General features: G+C 47.3%; 9 protein-coding genes across 9 annotated transcripts; 2 read left to right on the top strand and 7 right to left on the bottom strand.

Annotated features, from left to right (window-relative positions):
- Positions 1 to 81: 81 nt before the first annotated feature.
- On the bottom strand, positions 82 to 1,524 carry LAJ45_02407 (uncharacterized protein; the record flags this gene model as incomplete). The annotated part of the gene is made up of 4 exons (XM_046111998.1): positions 82 to 408; positions 463 to 733; positions 791 to 1,331; positions 1,401 to 1,524. The coding sequence occupies 4 exons, from the start codon at positions 1,522 to 1,524 to the stop codon at positions 82 to 84; spliced, it is 1,263 nt and encodes a 420-aa protein (XP_045974898.1).
- A 577-nt stretch (positions 1,525 to 2,101) lies between these two features.
- Positions 2,102 to 4,268, bottom strand: LAJ45_02408 (uncharacterized protein; the record flags this gene model as incomplete). Its single annotated transcript, XM_046111999.1, has 5 exons — positions 2,102 to 2,177; positions 2,228 to 2,760; positions 2,814 to 3,155; positions 3,212 to 3,627; positions 3,686 to 4,268. 5 exons carry the CDS (start codon positions 4,266 to 4,268, stop codon positions 2,102 to 2,104), a joined length of 1,950 nt encoding a protein of 649 aa, XP_045974899.1.
- Positions 4,269 to 5,159: 891 nt separating this feature from the next.
- On the bottom strand, positions 5,160 to 5,981 carry LAJ45_02409 (uncharacterized protein; the record flags this gene model as incomplete). The annotated part of the gene is made up of 2 exons (XM_046112000.1): positions 5,160 to 5,734; positions 5,792 to 5,981. 2 exons carry the CDS (start codon positions 5,979 to 5,981, stop codon positions 5,160 to 5,162), a joined length of 765 nt encoding a protein of 254 aa, XP_045974900.1.
- A 2,345-nt stretch (positions 5,982 to 8,326) lies between these two features.
- On the top strand, positions 8,327 to 10,286 carry LAJ45_02410 (uncharacterized protein; the record flags this gene model as incomplete). The annotated part of the gene is made up of 7 exons (XM_046112001.1): positions 8,327 to 8,399; positions 8,456 to 8,593; positions 8,658 to 8,933; positions 8,991 to 9,408; positions 9,470 to 9,701; positions 9,763 to 9,898; positions 9,958 to 10,286. The coding sequence occupies 7 exons, from the start codon at positions 8,327 to 8,329 to the stop codon at positions 10,284 to 10,286; spliced, it is 1,602 nt and encodes a 533-aa protein (XP_045974901.1).
- A 524-nt stretch (positions 10,287 to 10,810) lies between these two features.
- On the bottom strand, positions 10,811 to 11,489 carry LAJ45_02411 (uncharacterized protein; the record flags this gene model as incomplete). The annotated part of the gene is made up of 5 exons (XM_046112002.1): positions 10,811 to 10,874; positions 10,950 to 11,012; positions 11,099 to 11,235; positions 11,308 to 11,322; positions 11,415 to 11,489. 5 exons carry the CDS (start codon positions 11,487 to 11,489, stop codon positions 10,811 to 10,813), a joined length of 354 nt encoding a protein of 117 aa, XP_045974902.1.
- Positions 11,490 to 11,870: 381 nt separating this feature from the next.
- LAJ45_02412 (uncharacterized protein) lies at positions 11,871 to 12,382 on the top strand (the record flags this gene model as incomplete). Its single annotated transcript, XM_046112003.1, has 4 exons — positions 11,871 to 11,956; positions 12,040 to 12,146; positions 12,217 to 12,249; positions 12,327 to 12,382. 4 exons carry the CDS (start codon positions 11,871 to 11,873, stop codon positions 12,380 to 12,382), a joined length of 282 nt encoding a protein of 93 aa, XP_045974903.1.
- A 311-nt stretch (positions 12,383 to 12,693) lies between these two features.
- Positions 12,694 to 16,054, bottom strand: LAJ45_02413 (uncharacterized protein; the record flags this gene model as incomplete). Its single annotated transcript, XM_046112004.1, has 7 exons — positions 12,694 to 13,154; positions 13,211 to 13,371; positions 13,453 to 13,625; positions 13,700 to 14,080; positions 14,271 to 14,397; positions 14,817 to 15,911; positions 15,978 to 16,054. The coding sequence occupies 7 exons, from the start codon at positions 16,052 to 16,054 to the stop codon at positions 12,694 to 12,696; spliced, it is 2,475 nt and encodes an 824-aa protein (XP_045974904.1).
- Positions 16,055 to 17,415: 1,361 nt separating this feature from the next.
- On the bottom strand, positions 17,416 to 18,141 carry LAJ45_02414 (uncharacterized protein; the record flags this gene model as incomplete). The annotated part of the gene is made up of 1 exon (XM_046112005.1): positions 17,416 to 18,141. One exon carries the CDS (start codon positions 18,139 to 18,141, stop codon positions 17,416 to 17,418), a length of 726 nt encoding a protein of 241 aa, XP_045974905.1.
- Positions 18,142 to 21,007: 2,866 nt separating this feature from the next.
- Positions 21,008 to 22,110, bottom strand: LAJ45_02415 (uncharacterized protein; the record flags this gene model as incomplete). The annotated part of the gene is made up of 4 exons (XM_046112006.1): positions 21,008 to 21,376; positions 21,430 to 21,712; positions 21,778 to 21,890; positions 21,943 to 22,110. The coding sequence occupies 4 exons, from the start codon at positions 22,108 to 22,110 to the stop codon at positions 21,008 to 21,010; spliced, it is 933 nt and encodes a 310-aa protein (XP_045974906.1).
- Between the last annotated feature and the right edge of the window lie 462 nt (positions 22,111 to 22,572).

A 22,572-nucleotide genomic window follows, 5' to 3' on the forward strand; every position in this document is an offset into this window, starting at 1 on the left:
AAGGAACCTTGAATCCAATAGTCAAAAAGAAATAAAAACCAGAACCGAAAAAATATATTTTAAACTCCAAACTTTCTAGTCTTACTCCTTCTTCCCCGTCTCTTCGCTCAGATTCAACTTGTCCAGCGCATCCTTAGCATCAGTTCCCAATGCCTCTGGAACTGCATTCTGCGCCTTGATCACGCCATCGGCAACCTGCTCTGCCACAGTGGCGTTCTTTTTGTCCTTAGCAACGTATCCTGTGCCAATCTTCTTCTCCTTCTTCTTTCCCTTCTTGAGGCCCTCAGATGGGTAGGCAAGGTCCGCAATCTTCTGCCACTCTGCATCGGCTTGGTACGCAGCTTGGATCGGCGCTAGGATGGCGTTCAACGCTTCCTGAACTCCGTTTTTCAGATCCATTGGGGAGAGCTATTCTCGTCAGTACCATGCATAATTCTTTATTGGTGGGGGGATGGTAAGTACCTTATCTTCAAGGTAGTCCGCCTTCAACTCCTCGGTGTTGTTGTAGGTGACAGGGCCGCCCCATTTCTCGTCACGGTTGACGACAAAGCTGCCCTTACCCTCTGGGTGGGCGAGCTCTGAGATGGGGAAGAGGACGTACTCAACGAAGCTGTAAACTCCGTTGCCTTCAACCTCACGGGGCGCGCACTGAGCCTTCTTCAGCTTAGACTTGACGACATCTGGCGGGTCGAGAAGGTCGATCTTTGAGTTTGCGTCTGACGCTGACATCTTTCTACGGTCCAATTAGCATACATTCTGGCGCGCGCACAAAACAAAGTCTTTCACTTACCCTCCAGCCAATCCAGGAACCATAGGATTCATCAAATGCGCTCGCACCTTGAACCCAACACCAGGTAGCTGCTCTGCTGCCAATGTAAAGATCTTCCTCTGGTCCACGCCACCAAACTGCGCATCCACATCCAAATGCTCCTCATCCAGCGCCTGCATCAATGGGTAGATCAGCCCACTGAGCAGCGGGCTCTCCACCTGCTTCACAACCTCCGCGCCAGCCTTCTTGGCGTCGTGCTCGGAGACGACGGTCGTCATGCGCAATAGGTCCATGTTGTACTTTGGCGTCACCTGGTAGGATGAGCCGAGAACGAAGACGAGCTTGTCGATGGGAACACCGATCGCCGTCAGAAGCGCTTTGATGATGTACTCGTAGTACTTTGCGCGGTGGGCGACGAGGTCCAGCGGCGCTTTGAGGTTGTCGAGGAAGGCATGGATGTCGGCGAGGAGTACTTTGACTTCGCAGCCGGCTTGTAGGAAGTGGGCGAGTTTGACCATGGGAACAAAGTAGCCGCAGTGAGGGCGCCCGGTGGGTGCAGTTCCTATGAGATCATGAGGGTTTAGTCCCTTGGTGGAGAGGTGAATGGTGGGCGCAGAACTAGTATACTAACCCCAGTAGATCTTAAGAGGCCTGTTTTCTTTTATAATTACATCCTCAATGATGTTGAGTTTGAGGACTTCTTGGAGGCCTCGAGTGATCAGTTCGATCTTTTCTGCTGCGGTGCTTGCTGCCATTGTTGGTGTTTTTTTCCTTGGGTTTGTTGTGGCGAAGAGTCAAAATGAGTGAACGGGGGAGAGAGAGCTGACAGTGAGTCGAGTGTAGTGGGGTCAATCAGAGATGCCTGTTTGAGGGGTGGTGGGAAGAGTCCCTGCAACGCAGACCAGAACCCCGCATGACTCATCCGCATCACCACCTGTCACTCGGTCACAATGGCACATCCACTTTCCTTTTATTCTCTATCTTACAAAATAATATGTACTCCTCGATCCAGGAGGAGGAATAGAACAAACAATCTGCTATGTATAGTGATAACAACTATTATCCTCGATCATGTATGCGCTAATCCCCGGTAGTCAATGCAAACGCGCAGTATTAAAAAGGATCAAGAAAAATTGGTATCGAAAAGTAAATAGTTAGTAAGGGGATAAAAGGAATAATAAGAATAAAAAGAATAAAACAGCCAGCCAGTAACCCTCTAAACCCAAGCCCAAGACCTATGAATTAAAACCCTATAGCTATGTAATGCCGAAACGCGCCTTTTTTTTTTGTACCTGTCATCCATTACTCCCGTCACCCGTTATATCATAAGCTTTAGAAGATGGTTCCGAACTGTCCATCTCCTTCGTCTGCATAATCCACAAAGCTGTTGAGGTTCGGTTTTTTGTGTCTACATCTGTCAGCAACCAGGGTTGATTGAAGAAAGAGAAGAACACATACTTGAAGGTAAACCCAACAAACGCAACTTTGCTCATCGCATCTTTTCTCTCTTCCATATTTTCAAGCGCTGTCTGCTTATCATGCACTTCTTTGTACTTGGCCATATCGGCCTCATTGCTAAAGTCGTCAAAGTAGCCTGCATCGGTCTCACTGTCGAGTTCCGGCACAAACGGTGGCTCTTTCCCACGAAGATCGGCCCAGTTCACCTCTGAGAAATATGCATGTGCTTGGACGGATTTGAAATCCTGGAACCGGGATTCTCGTGCTGCAACAAGATGGATTATCAGATCCCAAGTACGTTTCGAAAGATAGTAGTTCGGATTCTCATATTCCGGCTTGTGCAGAACTTTCTTCCAGTGTTTGAGATTATGCCACGTTTCTTCGACCGTCGCTCCGGCGAATGGTGGGTATCCGGCCAGTGCTTCATAGAGCATACACCCGAGTGACCAATAGTCGACAGTGAAATCATATTCTTCCGTGCCCCGAAGCACTTCTGGTGCCATATAATCTGGGGACCCTACTACGGATTTTGCCTATGATACCCGAAATCAGTTCCACGTCGCGAGAAACGAAAGAGATTACTAACGTAATTCTTGTCGCTATCTCTGAGAGTCCTATACGCCCTCCGCCTCTCTAGCGTTGACCTTGCAGGGATGTCCATATCCTTCACCTGATCTAACCTCATCTTCATACTTTCCATCCTGTGAGGGCTCAGCTTCCCCGCACTCAGACCAAAATCGGTGAGTTTGATATGCCCAGATGAATCGATAAGGAAATTCTCGGGTTTGAGATCGCGGTGAATGTACCCCAAATCATGTAGGGCGTTGACGGAAGCAAACATCTCTGCAATGTAAAACCTGGCATGGTTGAAATGCAAAACTCCTGTATTGTTGAGTAAAGTTCTAAAATCACCACCAGGTACGTATTCCTGTTTAATTCGTCAGAATCCAATGCCCTCTCCCCATGTGATAAGGCGGTGGTTACCATTGCAAGATATATGCTCTGATCGTCCTGGAATGCATACAGCAACTTTACAAGCCAGTCACTTTTTGCCGCAGTCAAGATATCTCTTTCTGTCAAGACATGCCTGATCTCATCCAGCTTAAACAACAGCTTCTTACTCATAACCTTCAGTGCGCACACTTCCTTAGTTTCCTTATGCTCAGCCAGGAATACCTGGCCATATCCGCCCTGGCCGACCTGCGTCAAAACCTGGAAATCTCCCTTCCGCAATCTAGTGCGACGCTTCCTTAGTGCAACGCGCTCTCGGCCAGCAAACCGAGTCCATGAAGTCTTGTGTTCCTCAGGGGTGAGATTCTTATGAGCTTCCTTCCAATCCTCTGTACGACTTCGTCGGGTATGAACGTAGGTTACGAGGTTATAGTAGTAGTCGTAAAAATCTAAAATGAATAATCAGAACGAAGTGGTGTGAGCTGGAAGAGTTACAGGGCAACACACATAGATGCGCAACATCTTTCAATCTCTTTACCTGCGGCTTCGATAGCTTTTCAATCTCATCGAGAGTCATGTCCCTAAATGGATCATAGGATCTTCCACTCCTCTGCGCATAACTCCTATGTAATCCACCAGTATTCCCTCCAGTGCGCTGTGGCTGCAGGGGAGCAGCATCCTTCGGCGGAGCATTTTCCTTATTATGCCTCCTCTGGGCACCTGGGTCCTCCAACTTTATGATACTATTATCGCCGGTATTATTGGTGTTGTTTGCATTATTGTCTTCGCGGATAGCCTGCAGCTGCCTTTTCGACGGAGTAGCTTGGGGTTTGCTGGATGGTGTGGGGCTGAGCTGCAGCGATCTATCGAATATCTCGCTCAGTGAATTTCCACCAACTGGAGTTCCGGGGGTGAACTCCTGATTAGTTGGTTGAGGATCCCAGTTCTCATTGTGAGATGAGCGGATGTGTAAAGGGGCTGGCTGCGTAGGTGGGAAGATATCCGCGATGTGTTTAGGTGCGGATGGGGAGTTTTGTTGTGGGGGATTTCTGGGGGGAAGACGTCGCGGGGTAGAGGAGGGGACGTCCATCGTGAATTGAGCAGCCTATGGAAAGGAGCTCTGGTGGGCAATCGTATTTGATGATAGGTATTCGGAAGAAGGGATGGCAGGGAGAGACGACGAGAGGGTGTTATTAGAGGACGATGATGATGTGTACGTGTGGATGATGAAGGCCAGTAGTAGATGCATACACACATGTACCTACACACACGCAGGCTCACCAGTTACTCTCCCTCGCTCACACTCTCTCACTCACTTCCACTTTACACAGTTGGAGCTGAGCGGGGAATGAAACGGGCCGGGTTCTGTCGTGTTTCCAACTGGTTGCTGCAGCAACCAACGCGGCGTCCTAGGGAAAGTAGCTGCAGAGGAAGCTTCTGAAGATGAGAAATTCCATCACTGCAAACAGCGAAGGGAAACCAAAAACTACATAAATACATGTAGATAAGAATTGAGGATGGGCTCCTTACTTCTGTAGAGTAAGATTACTTGCATTTGATAAGGGGCTATTGCCTCATCGATGCCGCCCTGCAGGCCGATCCACAAAACCCAAGAATATAGAGCCTTTCATAAACAGCGCGCCATCAGCCCTAAGAATAAGCAAAAGCAAGATCTACCAAATTCATATCGCCTTTACTCATCATCCAATAACCATTCCTTAGTAGAGACATGCTCCATTCTCCATACTCCTTCTTCGGATTATGTCTTTATCCGTATACACCTATGCATAGATCACACAATGTCTAGGCACATGTGGTTGTGTGCATGACAGATTGAACTAGGGATCTTCATGGATGAACCGTTGTCTAATTCCTGATCCTACTGCAGAGAGCCATGCGACACCCCTTATGTGTATATTCTCACGAAGTCTAGCACCAGACTCGTTGAAGCAAGTAACATTTTTTACAATATTATCAGTCTTTACCATTCGATTTTCTTTCCTTCCCAGTCCCAAAACAAACCCCTCTGATCTAGCTTTAGTCCTGACACAACACCCACCAGCCTCTCTGCTGCTCTCTCCGGAGAAAACAACTTGTCATTATTCACACTTCCCCAGAATTCTCTGCTCAGTTCTGTCTTCACCGTTCCTGGATGCAAACTGACACAGAATGCCTTGTCCCCTGACACACGCGAAAGGTGTATGTCAAACGTTTTTGTGATTGAATTCACACCCGCCTTGGTAGCGCGGTAGGAATACCAACCGCCCAAACGATTGTCGGCTGTAGATCCAACCCGGGCAGCCATGTTTGACCAAACCGAAGGAGCATCCGAACCAGAGGACGTTTTCTTTGTAGGGAGGAAAGGGGAGAAGTGCTTAAGGACTAGGAGCGGTCCTAGTATGTTCGTATATAGTGTTTCCATGATAAGTTCTTTTTTCAAATCGGCTGGGGAGCGTTCTGGGTGTAGTATTCCACATGTTGAGAAGGCATATTGAATGTGGTCTTCGGGGAACCTTTTCGAAATCTCGGATGCAGCATCGGATAGTAATGATTCGTCTTGATGCTGCGTGTTAGCAAGGTGCTCCCCTTGATCCAAGGGATCGAACAACAAACCAGTAACATCGACTTTCAATACAGTGACACGATTCTCGTCAACATCCAATCCTTCTAGGATGCTTGATTTAACAGCATCGGTATCTTTCCTTGCAGTAGCAACCAGAGGATAAGGGGAGGTCTGAAGGAGACGACGGCTCAGTGCTAGGGAGAGACCGCGGGAGGAAGGACAGACGAGATTGAAAGGCATATTATGTTTTATTAAAGTGATTTGTATGGACGGTATGTAATGTGATAAGAGAAAAAGACCGAGGACTTTGATATTTTAAGGGTTGGTTAATTGAGCTGAACGATTTCTGTGATTCTCTGGAATAGTGTTGACGTCATGTAAGGAATTGAACTTATTTGATCCTAGGCGTAGATCGGTCGTGATCGAGATGAGACCAAGACGAAACACCTACAAATATGAAAGAGGTATCAACTTCTATTGGTTCCTGGATATACTGTGACTATTATTTGGATCTGCAGCTTATAGGAATACCCTGCAATGCGCCTATCGAGTGATATTCTATGAAGAACGCATGAAGTTGGTGGTAACCAATAGGAATGAACGGCGGAAGTCAAGAAGGCTGGACCAAACAGCATGAACTATTTGATTTATTAATTATTTACCTCATTGAGCTGAGTATGGTAATATTCACCCCAAATTCTAGAGCAATATCAAAGAAAACTGAATTCAAGTCACTGAAAACTACCCGAACATCAGAATTAACTTCTTTTTTAAGTTTATTCAAATAAACTTTCGGGCTAGGTCATTTACTTTTCAGATCGTGAATGGGCGCTTGATACACGTAGCTTAGGTCTTTGAATGAGATGTTTGCATAAAGAACTTTGGTCATGCATACGCTCTATGATGTATAGCATTATACTACACGCAGGTACTCGGTCAGCCGTTACTTCTCCCCACCAGTGCAGATGTATGCTTGTTTAGTAACCAAACGCCAATCTTTGTGCGTAAGGGGCATAGTCCTCTCATTACCAGCAAAAACTTGCACGTTGTAGCACGTGGCGTATGATAAGGCTTAACATGTGGCTGAATAAGTGGCTAAGGAAAAGGTGTCTAGGCAAGAAGCAACGTAAGAGAGAAGCTACACACTAGATTAGTCTTCCTGTATCCGTAGTTCATCGTCACCAATACATCGTCTGTCTTGTCTTTAGTCTACGTCGAGTTTGATTGATCGTCATTTTGTGATCAGTTAGAACAAGACTCTAGAGAATACAGAAAACAGCCAGCAACGTGTTGGTTAATGTAAACCTTCGGGGTTATGTTCTCCGATATCTGCATCGCAGCCGTTTCCTTTTCTGGGGAATCAGGTAAGTTATCTAGTAAGTGGACATAAATTCCCCGCATCGTACCAGCCCACGATATTGCTGGTTTGACCATGGCCAAGGACACGGGAATGTAGCAGCAAGAAGCCATAGTCATTCCATTTCCACAGCAAATGACCTGTTGGTATGCCCATAGTCTAGGATTATGCTGTCTTGTATATTCTTATTCCAAGTTAGAAAGGTGTTTCCGAATGTTCTGGTTTGACTGAAGCGGCGAAAAGCTAGGATCCCTGATACCTTGGCATTCTAGTTGTGCTATTAGAGATTCAAGATTTCTCCTTCGTAGATTTTGCCCGCAATGAAGTCCGGCCGAGGTTATGGGGAGAAATATTGGCATCATCGCGCAGCTATAGTCGCCCGTAACTTTAACCTCTATTCCCGAAGTGAACTAATTGAACTGTGGGGTAGATTCTCAAGATCAAGCACTGCATGGAATCCCCGCAATTTCGTGTCAAGACAGACCCCGCGTACATGTAGGTAGCCTATCTACCCGAAAGTAAAATCAATCCAGGATAAGTCTAGATATTTAGATCGAAGATGGCACATCACTCAGTATGTTAATTGCAAGATATTTCTCTCTGTCAAGCTGCCTCTTCCCCCCCCCCCCCCTCCCAACAACAGAGGGCACAATCTTGAAATAAGCGCGTAGTATTGAAGTAAGCGTCTATTCCATTTAGCCATTTATCCAGCAACCGCGGATGGGGGGTGCGGTTTATTTCGTCATAAGGCTGCAGATCTCCGAGTGGCGAAGAAACTTGGTGAGTTCGGTTTACCTGATCAGGCTCTCCGCCGGCAAAGCTATTCCTCATTTTGAAACTTTTCCCCGCAAATCTTATGCAGGTACATACCCTGCAACAACGGGCCGCCATGGAGTTTCTTGTATGCGCCTCCATGGATAAAACATTCGAAGTAATCACTTCTCCACAAAAACGTATCTTATGTGCGTTTCTATAAGATCTCGCTGTTTTATGACGCCTCTCCCGGGTCAGGATTGCGGGGGAATCTCGGGCTAAGCATGGTTTGGCATTTTAGTCTTCCATAAGAACACAGAATTCATGGCCACCTACATGATAGCTTATATAAATAGGTAGGACTGGAAGGAAGTCCTATTTGAACAGATCCTCATCGTTGGGGAACACTGAAACCTTGTGTTCACATACTGTGCAAGCCGCCCCCGAGAAAAAGTAGCTCTGTCTAGGTCTTAAGATGTTTGGAAAAAGGTTTTTTGGCCTTAGAGGACCTAAACTCAACTATGCAATTAGTATTATAGCTGGAATAGGTCCGTATTTATATGAACTTTCTCCGAACATAGTATTGATGCTAATTACCCCAAAGATTTCCTCTTGTTTGGGTATGATCAAGGAGTCATGGGTGGACTCTTGACCCTCAAGAGCTTTACCAAAGTATTCCCCGAGATGGACACCTCTGAGAGTCTTCCTGCACATGTAAGATCGCGAAATGCAGAGGTTCAAGGTATTCTATCCATGACTTGAGCTCATAAATTAAATAGCATTAATGGCTTGGGCGTGTACTCTAGGCGTTGCGATCTCCATGTACAACATCGGGTGTTTCTGCGGCGCATTGGCTTGTCTCTATCTTGGAGATAAGCTTGGTCGAAGGAAGACGCTTTTCACTGGGGCGATGATCATGGTCATTGGAGCTATCCTCCAAACTACTGCGTATTCTTTGGGTCACTTTATTACTGGACGGCTCGTGACAGGATTTGGAAATGGCCTCAACACTGCTACCGTCCCTGTATGGCAATCAGAATGCTCGAAATCTCACGACCGTGGAAGGCTTCTTATGATTGAAGGTATGCTTAGAATCTGAGTGTTTTTCCAGAGAATTGTAGTAACATGCGTGTGAATAGGTGCTCTGGTAACTGGTGGAATTATGATATCGTATTGGATCGACTTTGGTTTCTCGTTTTTAGAGCCCTCGGAGATCTCCTGGCGATTTCCAATCGCGTTCCAAATTGTTTTTGCATTAGTTATCGTCATATTCATCCTGCCTCTCCCCGGGTCACCACGTTGGCTATTGTTGAAAGGACGTGAGACCGAAGCTTTAGAGGTCTTGACAGCCCTTGACGACGTCCCGGCCGATGACCCCCAAGTCATGGGCGAGCTAGCAGAGATCAAAACAGCTCTTGAAGAAACTGCTGCCGCTACATTTAAGGATCTATTCACCATGGACGAGAACCGTAATTTCCACCGCGTGGTCCTAGGATATATGATTCAGGTGTTCCAGCAGATCTCAGGTATCAATTTGATCACATACTATGCAGCAACGTAAGCACCCAATTCCTAAAGCTCATAAATGAACTGTATGGCTGAAAAAAGCAATCTTAAGTATATACGAGCAATACATCCATCTTGAACCACTACTCGCAAGAATCCTAGCGGCCTGCAATGGGACTGAATACTTCTTGGCATCATGGATCTCTGTCTTTATCATTGAGAAAGTTGGGCGAAGAAAGCTATTACTGTGGAGTACAGCGGGTATGAGTGCCTCCATGGCAATTCTTGCCATCATGACCAGTATCGGAGGAGGCGCCACTGGAATTGTTGCTGCGATTTTCTTGGTTCGTTGATTCCTTCCCCTCGTCGGGTACCTAGATATGAGTGCTGACGTATATTGCATAGTTCGTCTTCAATACTTTCTTTGCCGTTGGCTGGCTTGGAATGGCATGGCTATATCCAGCAGAGGTCACGCCTCTACGTATCCGTGCCAGGGCCAATTCCCTCTCTACTAGCGCCAACTGGATCTTCAATTTCATGGGTATGTTCATACCTCCCCACTAAATGCGCATGATAGATCTAACGTAACATACACACCAGTGGTAATGATTACTCCTGTTGCCTTCGCAAACATCCAGTACCGCACCTACATAATCTTCGCTGTGATCAACGCCGCTATCATCCCCTGCCTCTACTGGTTCTACCCTGAGACTGCGTACCGCTCCCTCGAAGAGATGGACAACATCTTCAAGAAAAGCAAGAGCATCTGGGACACTGTCCGCATTGCAGCGCAAGAGCCACTGCGCCACGGAAAGCATGGTGAATTATTGGTCATTCCTGATGCCGAAAGGAGAGCGAGCGATTTGACCAAGACCGAGTCAAAGGCGGAGCATCGCGAGTATATTGATGGCTCTTCTGAGACGATCTAGACATTGTTTCTTTTTTTTTTTTTGATGCCATGATCGCTCCTTTTGTAATGTCTGTTTCATTTAGACTCTCGGGTCTCTTTGAGTTTGTTCGTTTATGTTGTTATGCGGATTGAGCGCTTCTACTATCATAGAATAGAATACTAGAATTATTGCCGATTTTGTCGATTTCAGATGCCAGGATGCACTCATGCGGCCTTTGATATCATAAAAGCTCAATTGGCTCACCCCATTAAACCTCCCACTCTAACAGGACTCCGCATTATGGGAAGAGTCCTTTCACGATAACCTTCGGACTGTTGACAAGCTTGATCCCCGAAAGAAATACAACCCAATCAAGTTCCCAGTCACAATATACACTCTAAACCCTAACCTAGACGTCTAAAAAGAGCAAACAAAATCAATTCCCGGCATCAACAGTTTCATGCAAAGATCTGACTACATATATATCGCCATTTACCGTAGGAGAGCACAACCTCGAAGAAAAGCTATACATACAACCCCACACAACTCAGCATATGTAGGGATCATTTCTTAACCTCCTCAAGCTTGCTCAGGATCGGGCTGTTCTTCTTCAAGCTCTGGTTGTGCCTATATGCCCAATCATCAATCAGCATCCACCCAAACACAAGATAAGGCAAAGGGAAAGAAAAGAGGCAAACTCACAAAAAGATTCTCCCCAACTGAACCGACCCCACACCTGCCAAAAAGAAATTCACCGCCGCCAACCTACAACCACCACCACAAATCAGCATTCAATCTTATCACTGTCGCCGCAGCAGCCCCACGTGACCAGAGGGATGGATGACACATACGGGATGTTCCTGGGGGAAATGATCAAGCACCACCTAGTCCAGATAGTGCCGGTCGCAGTAAGGGCCGCGTTCTGAGTAACGGAAAGACTCTCAACGGGTCTGTAGAAGTCACCAATTCCAGCGATAACCAGTCCCCACTGTGTTTTTTTTACGCTGGTTAGTATTGTGAAGCTTGGCGGCGGGGAGGGAGCTGTGGATTTTTTTTATACCTTGAGGATGGGAGCCTGTAGGAAACGCACGCAATGTTAGTCGCTCTGTTGCGAGATAATTGATAGCCCAGCAGTAGCAACGAGGAAGTGAGATAGTGAATGCATACCCAGAAGTGAACGGTCCTGGGGTTGAATGCAGGATTCATGGCCTTTGTAGCCGTCTGAGCAGCTGCTTGCGACATATTGTGTTGGTTTCTTCACGAAGTTCCGGGGGTTGTGGTTTGTTCAGAGAAGATACTGAAAGAGAGAAAATTCAAGAGTGGAGATGGAAAAGAAAGCAAAGCAGCTACTCAGTTGTCGTATCCTGGGGGTCTTTCGGAATTCGGGGATAACTACACCTAACCACACACACACGACCCAACTCAACGTCGAATCGCGGGGTGGCTGATGAGAAAAAACGCCACGGGCTGTCTTTTACTCAGTATCGGCGCCGGCTGACAAACATCCCAAACACCCCACCAAACACCCCACCAGCCACAGCAATAGTAACTCAGCCATCCGGGCGCGGAACCACTCCCTCCACCAGCACCATATCTAATCTCTCGCCGCACAGCACATCCCAAATGGCCGCCCGCTACGCTTTCACAAATCAGCTCAAGGAGCTCCGGTTCTTGTTCTGCCAGACTGGCGAGCACAGTGCCGCTGTCCGGTTTGTTCCCTCTTCCCTTCACTTCCCCTCCTCATCCTTCTCAACCATGAATTGATGATGCTGACTGGAATTGCTGTCGACAGGTCTTTCCTCCAGAAGTCGTACCCGGTCATGAAGAAGCACAACCCAAACACACCCATCCTGATCAGGGAAGCTATGGGTATTGAGCCGAAAGTGTTTGCGAGATATGGTGCGTTGGATCATTTACCCTGCGGAGTGGAGTGGGTGGATTGCTAATATATGTGTGGGGGGATTTGTAGAGTTCGGAGTTGAGAAGCAGGAGTCGCTCACTGGTTTGTTACTCCCTTTCTCCATTACCTACTTTGAGTGCCTGCAATTGGGTATATGCTAATATGGCGCGGGGATTTAGGATTGACCGACAAGCAAATTGAGGAGAAGATCACAAACTTGGCCAAGTCATCATAGAATACCCAACACGTACTTCACTTCGGCAGGGACTGGTTATTCTTTTTGTGTGGTTTTGTGGAGGATATTCTGTATGAGAAATAAGGATATCAAAGTACATATTTTTACAGAGCGCAATAATCACATCTCGATTCGAGGATCTAGAAGAACAGAGCCAATACTCACGGGAACGCCAAAATGCAAGAAAACCAAGGATATGGACTATGTAAAAACTTGGAATTTACTAAATACTACCTGCTTACAGTACAGCACACAAAGCAAAGAAAGCAATTACTAATAACTACAAACCCCAACTCCCCCAAACTCTAATCCTAAGCTACCAACGACACCTCCCCAAAGCGATACTGCGCCCAACTCATACTCCCCTCGGGCATGGTCCACAGCTGCGTCGCCTTATCATCACCCGCCGCACCCGAGGCAATATGGATCGGCAGCAGATGCTCAAAAGTCGGATGCGCCTTCCTGGCATCACTCCTCTTCATCACCTCCGCCAGCTTCGTCTTACGCTCCTCGCCCGACCCCACGTTGACCACGGTGTCCTTGAGCGCCGCATCGAACGTTTTGGAGTACTCGAGCGCGCCCGGGGACATCATTGCAAGTCTGAGGTCGCGGAGGTTGTGGACGGCCATGCCAGAGCCGATGACTACGATGCCCTCGGCGCGCAGCTTGGACACGGCCTTGCCGAGCTCGTAGTGCTTGTTGGGGTCTTCGTTCCCGAAGAGGGAGACCTGGACTAGGGGAACGCCCAGTGGGTTGTCTTCGGGGTGGAACACTAGCAGTTGTATCAGTATTGTCGCATTTGTAGATGGTAGGGTTAGTGGTACTCACTGCAAGTGAAAGGCGCGAAAACACCATGGTCAAGACCACGCTTTGTGGCCTCCGCAGAGATTCCAGCGTCTTTCAGCAGGCTGATAATCTTCTCTCCGAGCTCCTTGGACCCGACGTTGGGGTACTTTACTTTGTAGTAGTGGCTCGGGAAGCCGTAGTAGCTATATGTGCAGGATCACTATATTAGTAGAATACTCATAAAAGTTGCACATATAGAGGCTATCTTGGTAGGTTGTACGAACTCATAGATCAGATCTGTAAACTCTGCAGTATTCACCTCGACCGAGCTGCGCCCCGCCTGCCAATGCGCCGAAAACACAACGACGGCCTTTGGCTTCACCTTCTGCGTGATCTCTTTGCCAATTGCCTGGAGCTTTCCAAACGCGGGGTGTTCGGTCTCGAACATTACATTTGGCTGTTGTCATTTCTCACAGTCAGCACTCGTTCACTCATATCACTCCAGCTATCACATTTACTAGATCTACTCACCCCACCATGCGACACAAAATACACCGGCGTCAACTTCTTCGCCGACGCATCCGCCGCCGTTGAAGCCTCAGCACTCATCGTAGCCGTCGTAGACACAGAAACCGCTGGTGAAAGCGAAGCAGCACCTCTAGTAGCACCTGCAAATCCAACTAATCCTCCAACAAGTCCACCAATCCTCCTAAACAGCTGCGAAGCCACTTCTGCTGTCGTCGAGTTATCCGCAGAGAGCGTCACGCCGAGATACACAGGCACGATCAGGAGCAGTAACAGGACAGCTACGGAGCGGACAGAATAAGAACCCTTCTGCGGGCGGTGTTGCGGCGGTGGGGGGGCGAGTCGTGCAATTTTGAGGGACTGGATCTCTTGGCTTTGAAGAGATATCTGGCTGGGAGAAGGTCTACTACATGAGAAGGGAATATATACTTATATACTCCTATTATACGCCTTACAATTGAGGTTCTATAGAAGGACACGCAATTCGCAGTTCTCGTGGGTGCGCGGGTCACGTGCGGTGGGGCGGTTACGAAAGCTTATGAAGCAGCTGCCCGAGGTTACTAATTCAACCGCAAACCTCAAAGTCAACCCCAGCACGACGCTGACCCGGCCACAGAGCGTGTGTGGGCCCAAAGAGACCAATGGGAGCGAATTCGGTGCCTTTCCAGAGGGTATCGGCCGAGAAACTCAAATCTCGGATACCGCTGGAATTTAATATGCCCGTTCGGAATGCGGGCACAGCAGATAGAAAGCCGTATCTAGTTGTGGTAATACAGTGTAACACTACATGATTCTGATAGAGGTTACTAGGCTTGAATTTGCTACAGAAAACTTGCAAAATGATATAGATGCTTTTATAGGCTGACGTTTTTTTTTAAAAAATACAGGTATTTACATTGGCAGACAGATATCGGCCGAGTCCACATTCCATTCCTCTACTGAGAAGCTGTAGATTGGACTCGAAACACTCAAAACAGTAACATACAGACAACACCTTTTTCCCGCCTATAACCCCCCAAATAATCAAAATAATACAAGCAGACAAAGGAAATAAACAATATAGCATATATCTACTTATTGATAGATAGTAGTAGTGATCACCACACCCGCACTGGTGACATACCTCTCCCCAATCGGAATCGCCGTCACGACTGGCGCCTGATTGTTCGGCGGAGCAGTTGTCGAAGTCGGTGTCGGCGCAGGCGCAGGAGACGAAGTAGTCACCGGCGCCTGCGTAGTAGTAGGAGCAGGAGTCGAGCTTGTACTGCTCGAGGAGGAAGAAGAAGAAGCAGCAGCCGTGGTAGTCGGCACCGCAGCGCTCGAGCTCGCCGTCGTCGTCGGCACCACAGCACTAGCACTCGACGTCGGCGCCACAACCGCAGTAGTAGTAGCCGGCGCCGACACCGACGAAGTCACCACCGCAGCCGTACTCGTAGCCGTCCTCATCGACGTGGACGTCACCGTCACCGTGCTCCTAACCGTACTCGGCGCCACCGAGCTACTTGCGCTCCCACCGCCGCCGAGCATCTCCTCAAGCTCACTCCCGCTCTTCAATCCCATCCTAAACGCGGCGTCATCAGCGCTAGTACAAGCAACACTAATGCCAGGCCCATTCTCGAGCGGGAGCGCAAAACAACCGAGGGGTTTGCCGCACTGCGTGTACATCACGTAGCTCCCGGCGGAGTTGCACTGCGCATAGGCGCCATTGATGCATGCGTTGAGCACGTTGGGGTCCTTGGGGTCGCAGCTAGAGGAGGCGGTGAGCGTGGCATAGAATTTGTTCTGCGCGAGGGCGAGGGCCTTGTTGTCTGTTGACGCTGCGGCGGTTGATGATCCTGTAACAGCAGTAGCAGTAGCGGCCGGCGAGTTTGTCACTTCCGCGGCAGTATATGCAGGAGCGCTAACCGCCTCGACGACACCTTCCTCCTCCGCCACAGCAGTCGGTGCATATTCTCCAGCAGGTACGGTGGTGGTGGCATATGTGTCTACGTCCCTGGGCCCTACGGAGGCTGCGGCGGGTACTGCGGTCTGGACACCGTCCTCGATGAACCCGAATGTGCGAGGCTTTGTAACGGTTGCGATTCTTCTGAAGCCATCGGTTGGGGGAGCGTTGGTTGGCGGCGGGTTGAAGAAGGCCCCGGTGACGGACACTCCATCTGAGGCTGGAGTTGAAATTGTTGGGCTTGGGGCTGGGTCGTCGTGGCCTTCGTGACGCTTGCTATGGGGGTGGGTGTTAGTAGGTGTTCTGATATCTAGTAGTGAGGTTATGGAACGAAGAACTTACTGGAGGGGGTATCTGCCGATGGGGCCGGCGAAGGCTGTTGATGAGAGCAGGAGCATGAAGAAGATGAAGGACTGCATATTGGATGCTGGATGTTCTCTTTTTCTTTTGGTTTGTTGATTATGGTAAGAATTAAGAAGCTGGAGGTAAACCGGTACCCAAGAATTATCACAGAAGGAAAATAAAAAACGAGAAAGGAAAATAAATAAAAAGGGCGTAAAAGAATCGAAATTATCACAGCACAGCTGGAAAAGAGAAAGGAAAGGAAAAAAAAATACTAAAGGGAAAGATTCCCAGCGAACAAGCAAGTCAATTGCAATGGATGTAGAATGAGGATGTAGAAAGAATTAAATTTATTTGGGGGGAGGAAAGTAACCAATATATATCCATCTCATGATCGCCTGCAAGCACGCTGTGATCTGCACAGTTAATCCGGGCTGTTGAGAGTGCAATTCTACAAGCCAGGCCACACGTGTATTTAGAAACATGCAGGAAACATCACTCCCCAATCCGTACAGCTGAAGCGACCTTCAGCTGCGCGGTCTGGGGTTAGAAGCAGATAGCTGTGAGTATCCTCCCAGGACGCGAGTGGAGATGAGGACAATGGGTGGGCGGCAAATGTTACGCGTTGTACACACATAGCCTAGGGGATCCAAGACTAAAGATCAGTCGGGCCCTGAGAAAACGGCTGTTATTGACGTTGGAGTGGTCGAATCAGGGCACATGGTGGTTGTAGAGATATCGGGGTCTGAAACAGTGAAACTGGAGGGGGGTGAACCGTGGAGCCTCATTCGTCACCGCGCATAGCGAAACACAGGCGTCGCGAACTTAAAGTATGTCCACAAATAGTAACATCTCAAAGGACTGGTAAACCTGAGGCCATGGGCCAGAGGAGAAACGGGAAATTATTCAGAATGCGAATTTAAACGCAGCTAGAGAAACCCTGATTACGGTGGGGCCAATGATCACGCTTTGGTTCCTGCATGATGCAGCTTAGATCTTAGCGACATACTCGGGCGTTCATTAAATGGTCGGATATCGTTGCAACCAAATCCCTACTAAGAATTCCGACCATTTAATAAACACGTGAGTATAGAGTAGCCGATATTCCAATTAAAGAGTCAACACAAACACCACTGCATGTAGTAGCACTCTCCTTTTCTTTTCACTCTCGCCAAAAGCCCTACAAACGGACGCGGGAAAGTGGCAAATTCAAGCTGCAGCAAAGTGAACTTTACGGAAAAAAATTGTTCCAGAGGTACGCCTGACAGAGTAGGAAAGGATTCAGAAAAGAAAGGGCCCTGCAGGCCTGCCAAGCACCACAACTCTTGCTACCAAATCTAAAGTCCAGCTCTAAAGTCGACAGAAGAATCTTTAGCGTTAACAATAATATTCATTATTATCGTTAGCGAATGAAAGCTTTATCACTAGATTGAGACTCCTATTTAGTTTCCGTGCGCACATACAATAACCTATCAAGGGGGAAAACCCACATCTCCAAACACTGGATATCCGCCTTGGAATCACCATTAACACCGCCCCGCGCCTCAATAGCGCCGCAGACCAATCCAGAACCTCTACAATCCGTATAAGATTCCCAAATCAAACTTTTCTCCCCACAGATAGCTACCGCACCCCCGACGCAGATCTTAGAATCAACTCTCTCCTCCCCCGCAACTAGAGTGCAAGGATCTCCAAGGGCGAGTGCATACATCCTAAGGGACCGATTTAGCTCTACAACAGCATCACCCTCCAATAGAGACCCTTCATTATCCAAACTCAGGATCTCCTCCCGCTTAGCAAAGTTTCTAGCTGTAGGAATAACGGTTATAGTAACGGTAACAGTAGTAGTCGTAGTGTACGTACTACTCCAAGTAGTAGGAGACCCTTCGTTGGAAGATGATTCAGTAATCTCAGTTGTAGTCATAGACGCGCAAGAAATATTACTGATTGTTCTGGACGCGGCTGGCAAAGGTACAATTGATTTTTCTAGTTCCAATGCCTCCTGTTTCGATATTTCACTGACTGTGCCGCCGTAGTGTCCAATGCCCCATTCTGATAGGCCGCGCGCAACGCGATGGAATAATTCAGTTGGAGATGCCGAGATATAATTTGCGAGTACGCAAGCTAGAATACTGATTATAAGTAGAGGATTTGAGAGTTTCATTGTAAAAAAATATAAAGCCGAAGGGTCAAGGTAAGTGTGTTGAATGGTGAAGAAAGAACCCAAGTCAAGAGTCCATTTTTAGGCATAAGTAGCAAGATAAAATAGCATTGAATGTGTAAATTTCGAGGGTTATGTTTATTAAAAGAATTCCATACTATTTCCAATGTCAATTCCGGTCAGACTATATATAGAATTGGCGAAAACGGCCAGACTTTCGGCCCAGCCTCAATGGCTGACCCAAAATGCATACCTAACATCGCCAGGGGGGCTCGAAAGCAAGCCTCGACGTACCAAAGTGGGTCGAGAAAGAAACTTTTAATTGACGCCGCACACGCAGGACAGAAACTATAGACGTTTTTACTTCTCTATCAGTATAACACGGATAGCTGCATCGTGAGGTTTGAAGGACGCGCGCCTCTCTCACAGACTGACAAAGCGCGGAACCCAACGCCTTGAGTTGGTGTTATAAAATAAATCAACAAACTATGAGCTAGCGAGATAGTAGCTGTCATTATTTCAGAATTTTTTATAGCCAATCTATTCAGTGTATAGACTGCATTGGTCGAGTATAGAGTTCTGACACTCTTATCCGATCCATATGTATCCCTGTGAGGATAATAGAATGGATTTGGCATAAAGAGAGGTACATAAGCAGGTTTCCGAATTTCCTGAAATACCTGAATTTCTTATTTTTTTTGCCGAAAGTTCGAGCACACGCCCGCCTCAGCGCCCTCAAACACACATGCTGTACGTACGTGTGCCAAGTGGTTAAATTCCCATGCTATCTAATATGTGAAGTCAAGAGTACGAATTTTATTAGGGTGACCTTTCAATCCAGTCAAGCAAGAGGATCTGTCGCCTAAGCTTACACTGTTAGCACTGTATCAACATGTAGCATTGGTACATGCAACTCCCTACAAACCCCGCTTGATGAGACTTACACACTAGCCGTGCCCCACTCCCATACCATATACTGAATATAGCAGTATCAGATATAAATACTTTGAAACCTCTATAACTTAAACCCCGTTCATTTCTGTGCAATATTCATGTGAGGCGTTGAGGAGATGGCGTGGCGAGTGATATCTCATGACGTTTGCTGCGATCTGCGCTCAGACAAATGTGGACGGTATCATGGTAAGGTATGGGAGTGGTTGTTGACAGGAAGCTCTCTAGGTATGAGGGCGTAAGTCTGTGTTCAGATAGGCTGCCAAGGATGCCGTCACAGTAAAGATAAACTTTTCCCCACCGAATTAGCACGTGTTCTTATACACATTCTATGCATCCTCTCCTCCTATTGGTGACATGATGCAGGTATCTATATGTGTTTATGATCTAGTACTCAACTCATCCAAAGACTTTTTCTTAATGATGGATACAAAGGAATACAACCTTAGGGAATACAACATTTCAATCTTGCCTTGAAATGTGAGGGCTGATTATCATCAATCCTACCTTTTAACCCCAGTCTCGCATAAATAACCACAACCTCCGGCCCTCCAATATATGTGTGGTTATCTACCTGTCTTTGTAATGCATTTAAGGTTTTCAATTCCCAAGCCTCTTTGAGGGGGAGGGGTGTTTTGGCCCATCAGGTAGTCGGACACCCGTGAAATCTTGGTAAATACAGAATGATAAAAACTTCACTACCTTTGAGCTGTTGTGAGAACCTGGTTGGCTGCAATCCTTTTAAACGTGATATCCACCCAGCCAGCAAAATCGCTTTCGAACATTCCTGGGGCATTGACAACGAGTCTTTAGCTGTATCACATCTGTGTAGATTACGATGTCGAAGTGCCTCGTACCTTGCCCCAAGGTAATCCGAGGCACATACCCGGGTCCCCGAGCCCAACGCATCTCGATACACTGCAACCCCTTCGCCTCGAGTCAATACTACCTGCATGTAGTGACATACATGTCCTCCCTCAAATCTTCAATTGAAATTTTACGCCTATATAGGTCATTTTTGAACCCGAAGCCTAAACCCCTACGAACATCGACGAACTCGATGCAATCAGAGCTAGACCCCTTTCCGCAAAATCTAGAGGCTACACGCACCTTCCTTCTCCTATTACAGCCTCCTGGGCGCACCACGTACCCACAACCGGAGAAAAGAACTAATAAGACATTGAGAACCAGTACTCTTGCCCTCACCCACATTCCAAAACACCGCCAACTCCCAGACCAAAGACAAGTCCCTATCTTCTTTTTATATCATCGACCCCTTTTCACATGTTGAGGGACTTGTAGACCTACAGAGACTGCCTCGTAATGAATTAAACAAAAACAAAAACAAAAAAAACGAGACCGCCTTGTAGCATGTCGCAGTGCGAGTGATAACCCATGATGTACATGCATCAAGGACATCGGTGGTGGCTAAGCTCACAGTACAGCTTCGTGACGTATATGGGCAGAATGTTATGAGTGAGCTCTAACTCCCACTTTTTGGCAGCACAAGTATCAATTCGGGCTTGAGTTGCGGGCACCTTCATCTTATTGTCAGGTAGATAGCCACTAGCTCTACGGGCCCAGTCAGACGTAGGATCCAGAAACTGTTGTTTCTATCTACCTGGGCCGTATTTCTTTTGTAATCTGTTTCTATACATCCCAATTTCAGCCCCCGATATGTCACCATACCCTACTAGAAAGAAGCATGACAATAAGCCAGTTATACTTAAATCTACTCACTACAGCAAGGCTCAAAGATACCGACAGCTATATCGCAACTTTACAGAATAACCATAACATATCAAGATATATAAAAGGACATCATAACCACATATCAAACCTCAGTAAGAACGCCAAACAACTCAGAACCGTAAAATAAAAACACCACGCTCAAAGAAACCACGCTTCAACTAATAGTCTAATACCCATGCTTCGCCACCTCCGTCTCAGACCACTCCCACAGCTTCTCTGCCAGCTCGTCATCTCTCGCCGCCCGACTCGGTATATGTATCTTCCCTGCGCCCTTCACTCCCACTGGGACATAATAATCCCCAGTATCCTCCATCGTCACCTTTGGCGACGCTGAACAGAAAACATTGGTATACGCTCCGACCTCTGGCGTTGTGAAAAAGTACTTTGCAATCCCCCACAATGCTGATGTGATCCCTGACATATTCTCCCACAGTCCTGAGTTGATGATCCCTGGGTGGAGTGACACCGCGATGATGCCATGCTCCTTTGCTCTCTTTGAGAGTGCTTTGGCATGCAGCACGTTTGCCAGTTTAGACTAGTATGGGGTTAGTTTTGTTTGAGTGATAGAGTGTGATAGATATGACTTACAACACCATAACGGCGCCAGATAGGCCCATTCTCGTCGTGCATGTCGTCGAAGGTGATAGTTTCGGTTTTATTATGCGCGAGGGAGGAGACATTGACGACACGCACTGTACCAGGGTCGCAGGCCTTTGCAGTCGAGATAAGTATGGGGAGGAGTAACTTTGTGAGGAGGAAGTGGCCCATGTGGTTTGTGCCGAATTGGATCTCAAAACCTTCAGCGGTCTTGGAGTATGGGAGACACATGACGCCGGCGTTGTTGAGCAGGACATGGAGCTTTGTTTCCTTGCTATTGTGATGTTAGGTCTGGATCTGCATACGAATTTTACTAATATAAACATGGGATATGTGTACCTAAGGAAGTCGTCGGCGCCCTTCTTGACAGAAGAGAAAGAGCTGAGGTCCATCTCGATGAACTCGACTTTTGCGGTGGGGACTTTTGATTTGATATCTTGAATTGCGGCAAGCTATCTTTTGTCAGTACTATTGTCATTAACTTGGGAAGCAGAAGTAACATACAGCTTTTGATTCTGTCCTGGCAGCCATGTAGACCTTTGCGCCCTTCCTACAGAAGGCCAGGATACTCTCTTTACCAATACCATTGTTTCCACCTGTGACGAGGATCACCAGGTGCGACAGGTCTGGTAAATCCTTTGGTGTGAATCTTGGCTCTCGACTGAAAAACATATTTTGTATTAGTTATAAGTAGTTTAGCGCGTAGTTGGTAAGAGAAGTAAACAGTTCAAACAAGGGACGATCAATGATCTGGCGTATAGCGCTTAATGTGTGCACAAGCTGTCAAAGCGAAGAATTTGATAATCTCCGTAATGCAGAGCACTCATAGAAACATTATATATATACTTAGCCAGGAAAAAAACCCTCGGCCGACCTATTATCTCCTTTTCCCAAAAGCCGTCGATCAATCTAAATTGATCCGACCGCCGTTATATAGGCTGCACGTTGCGGTCCTCCCTAATCCGTCGTAGTTGGCCGTTCTCTCCCACATTCCACATGCGCCTATTTACCCCCTATTTGGCATTCTTGAAAAAGTAGATATCTATGCCGAGACCCCACGGTGCTTCTTTGTATCTCCGAGAGCGAATATTTCTGAGAGGTATTTTCATAAGTAGTCCGTAGACCAGTAATCCA

Source organism: Morchella importuna, assembly GCF_003444635.1.
Source record: "Morchella importuna strain M04M26 chromosome Unknown Morimp01GS004, whole genome shotgun sequence".
Classification (NCBI taxonomy): Eukaryota; Fungi; Ascomycota; class Pezizomycetes; order Pezizales; family Morchellaceae; genus Morchella; species Morchella importuna.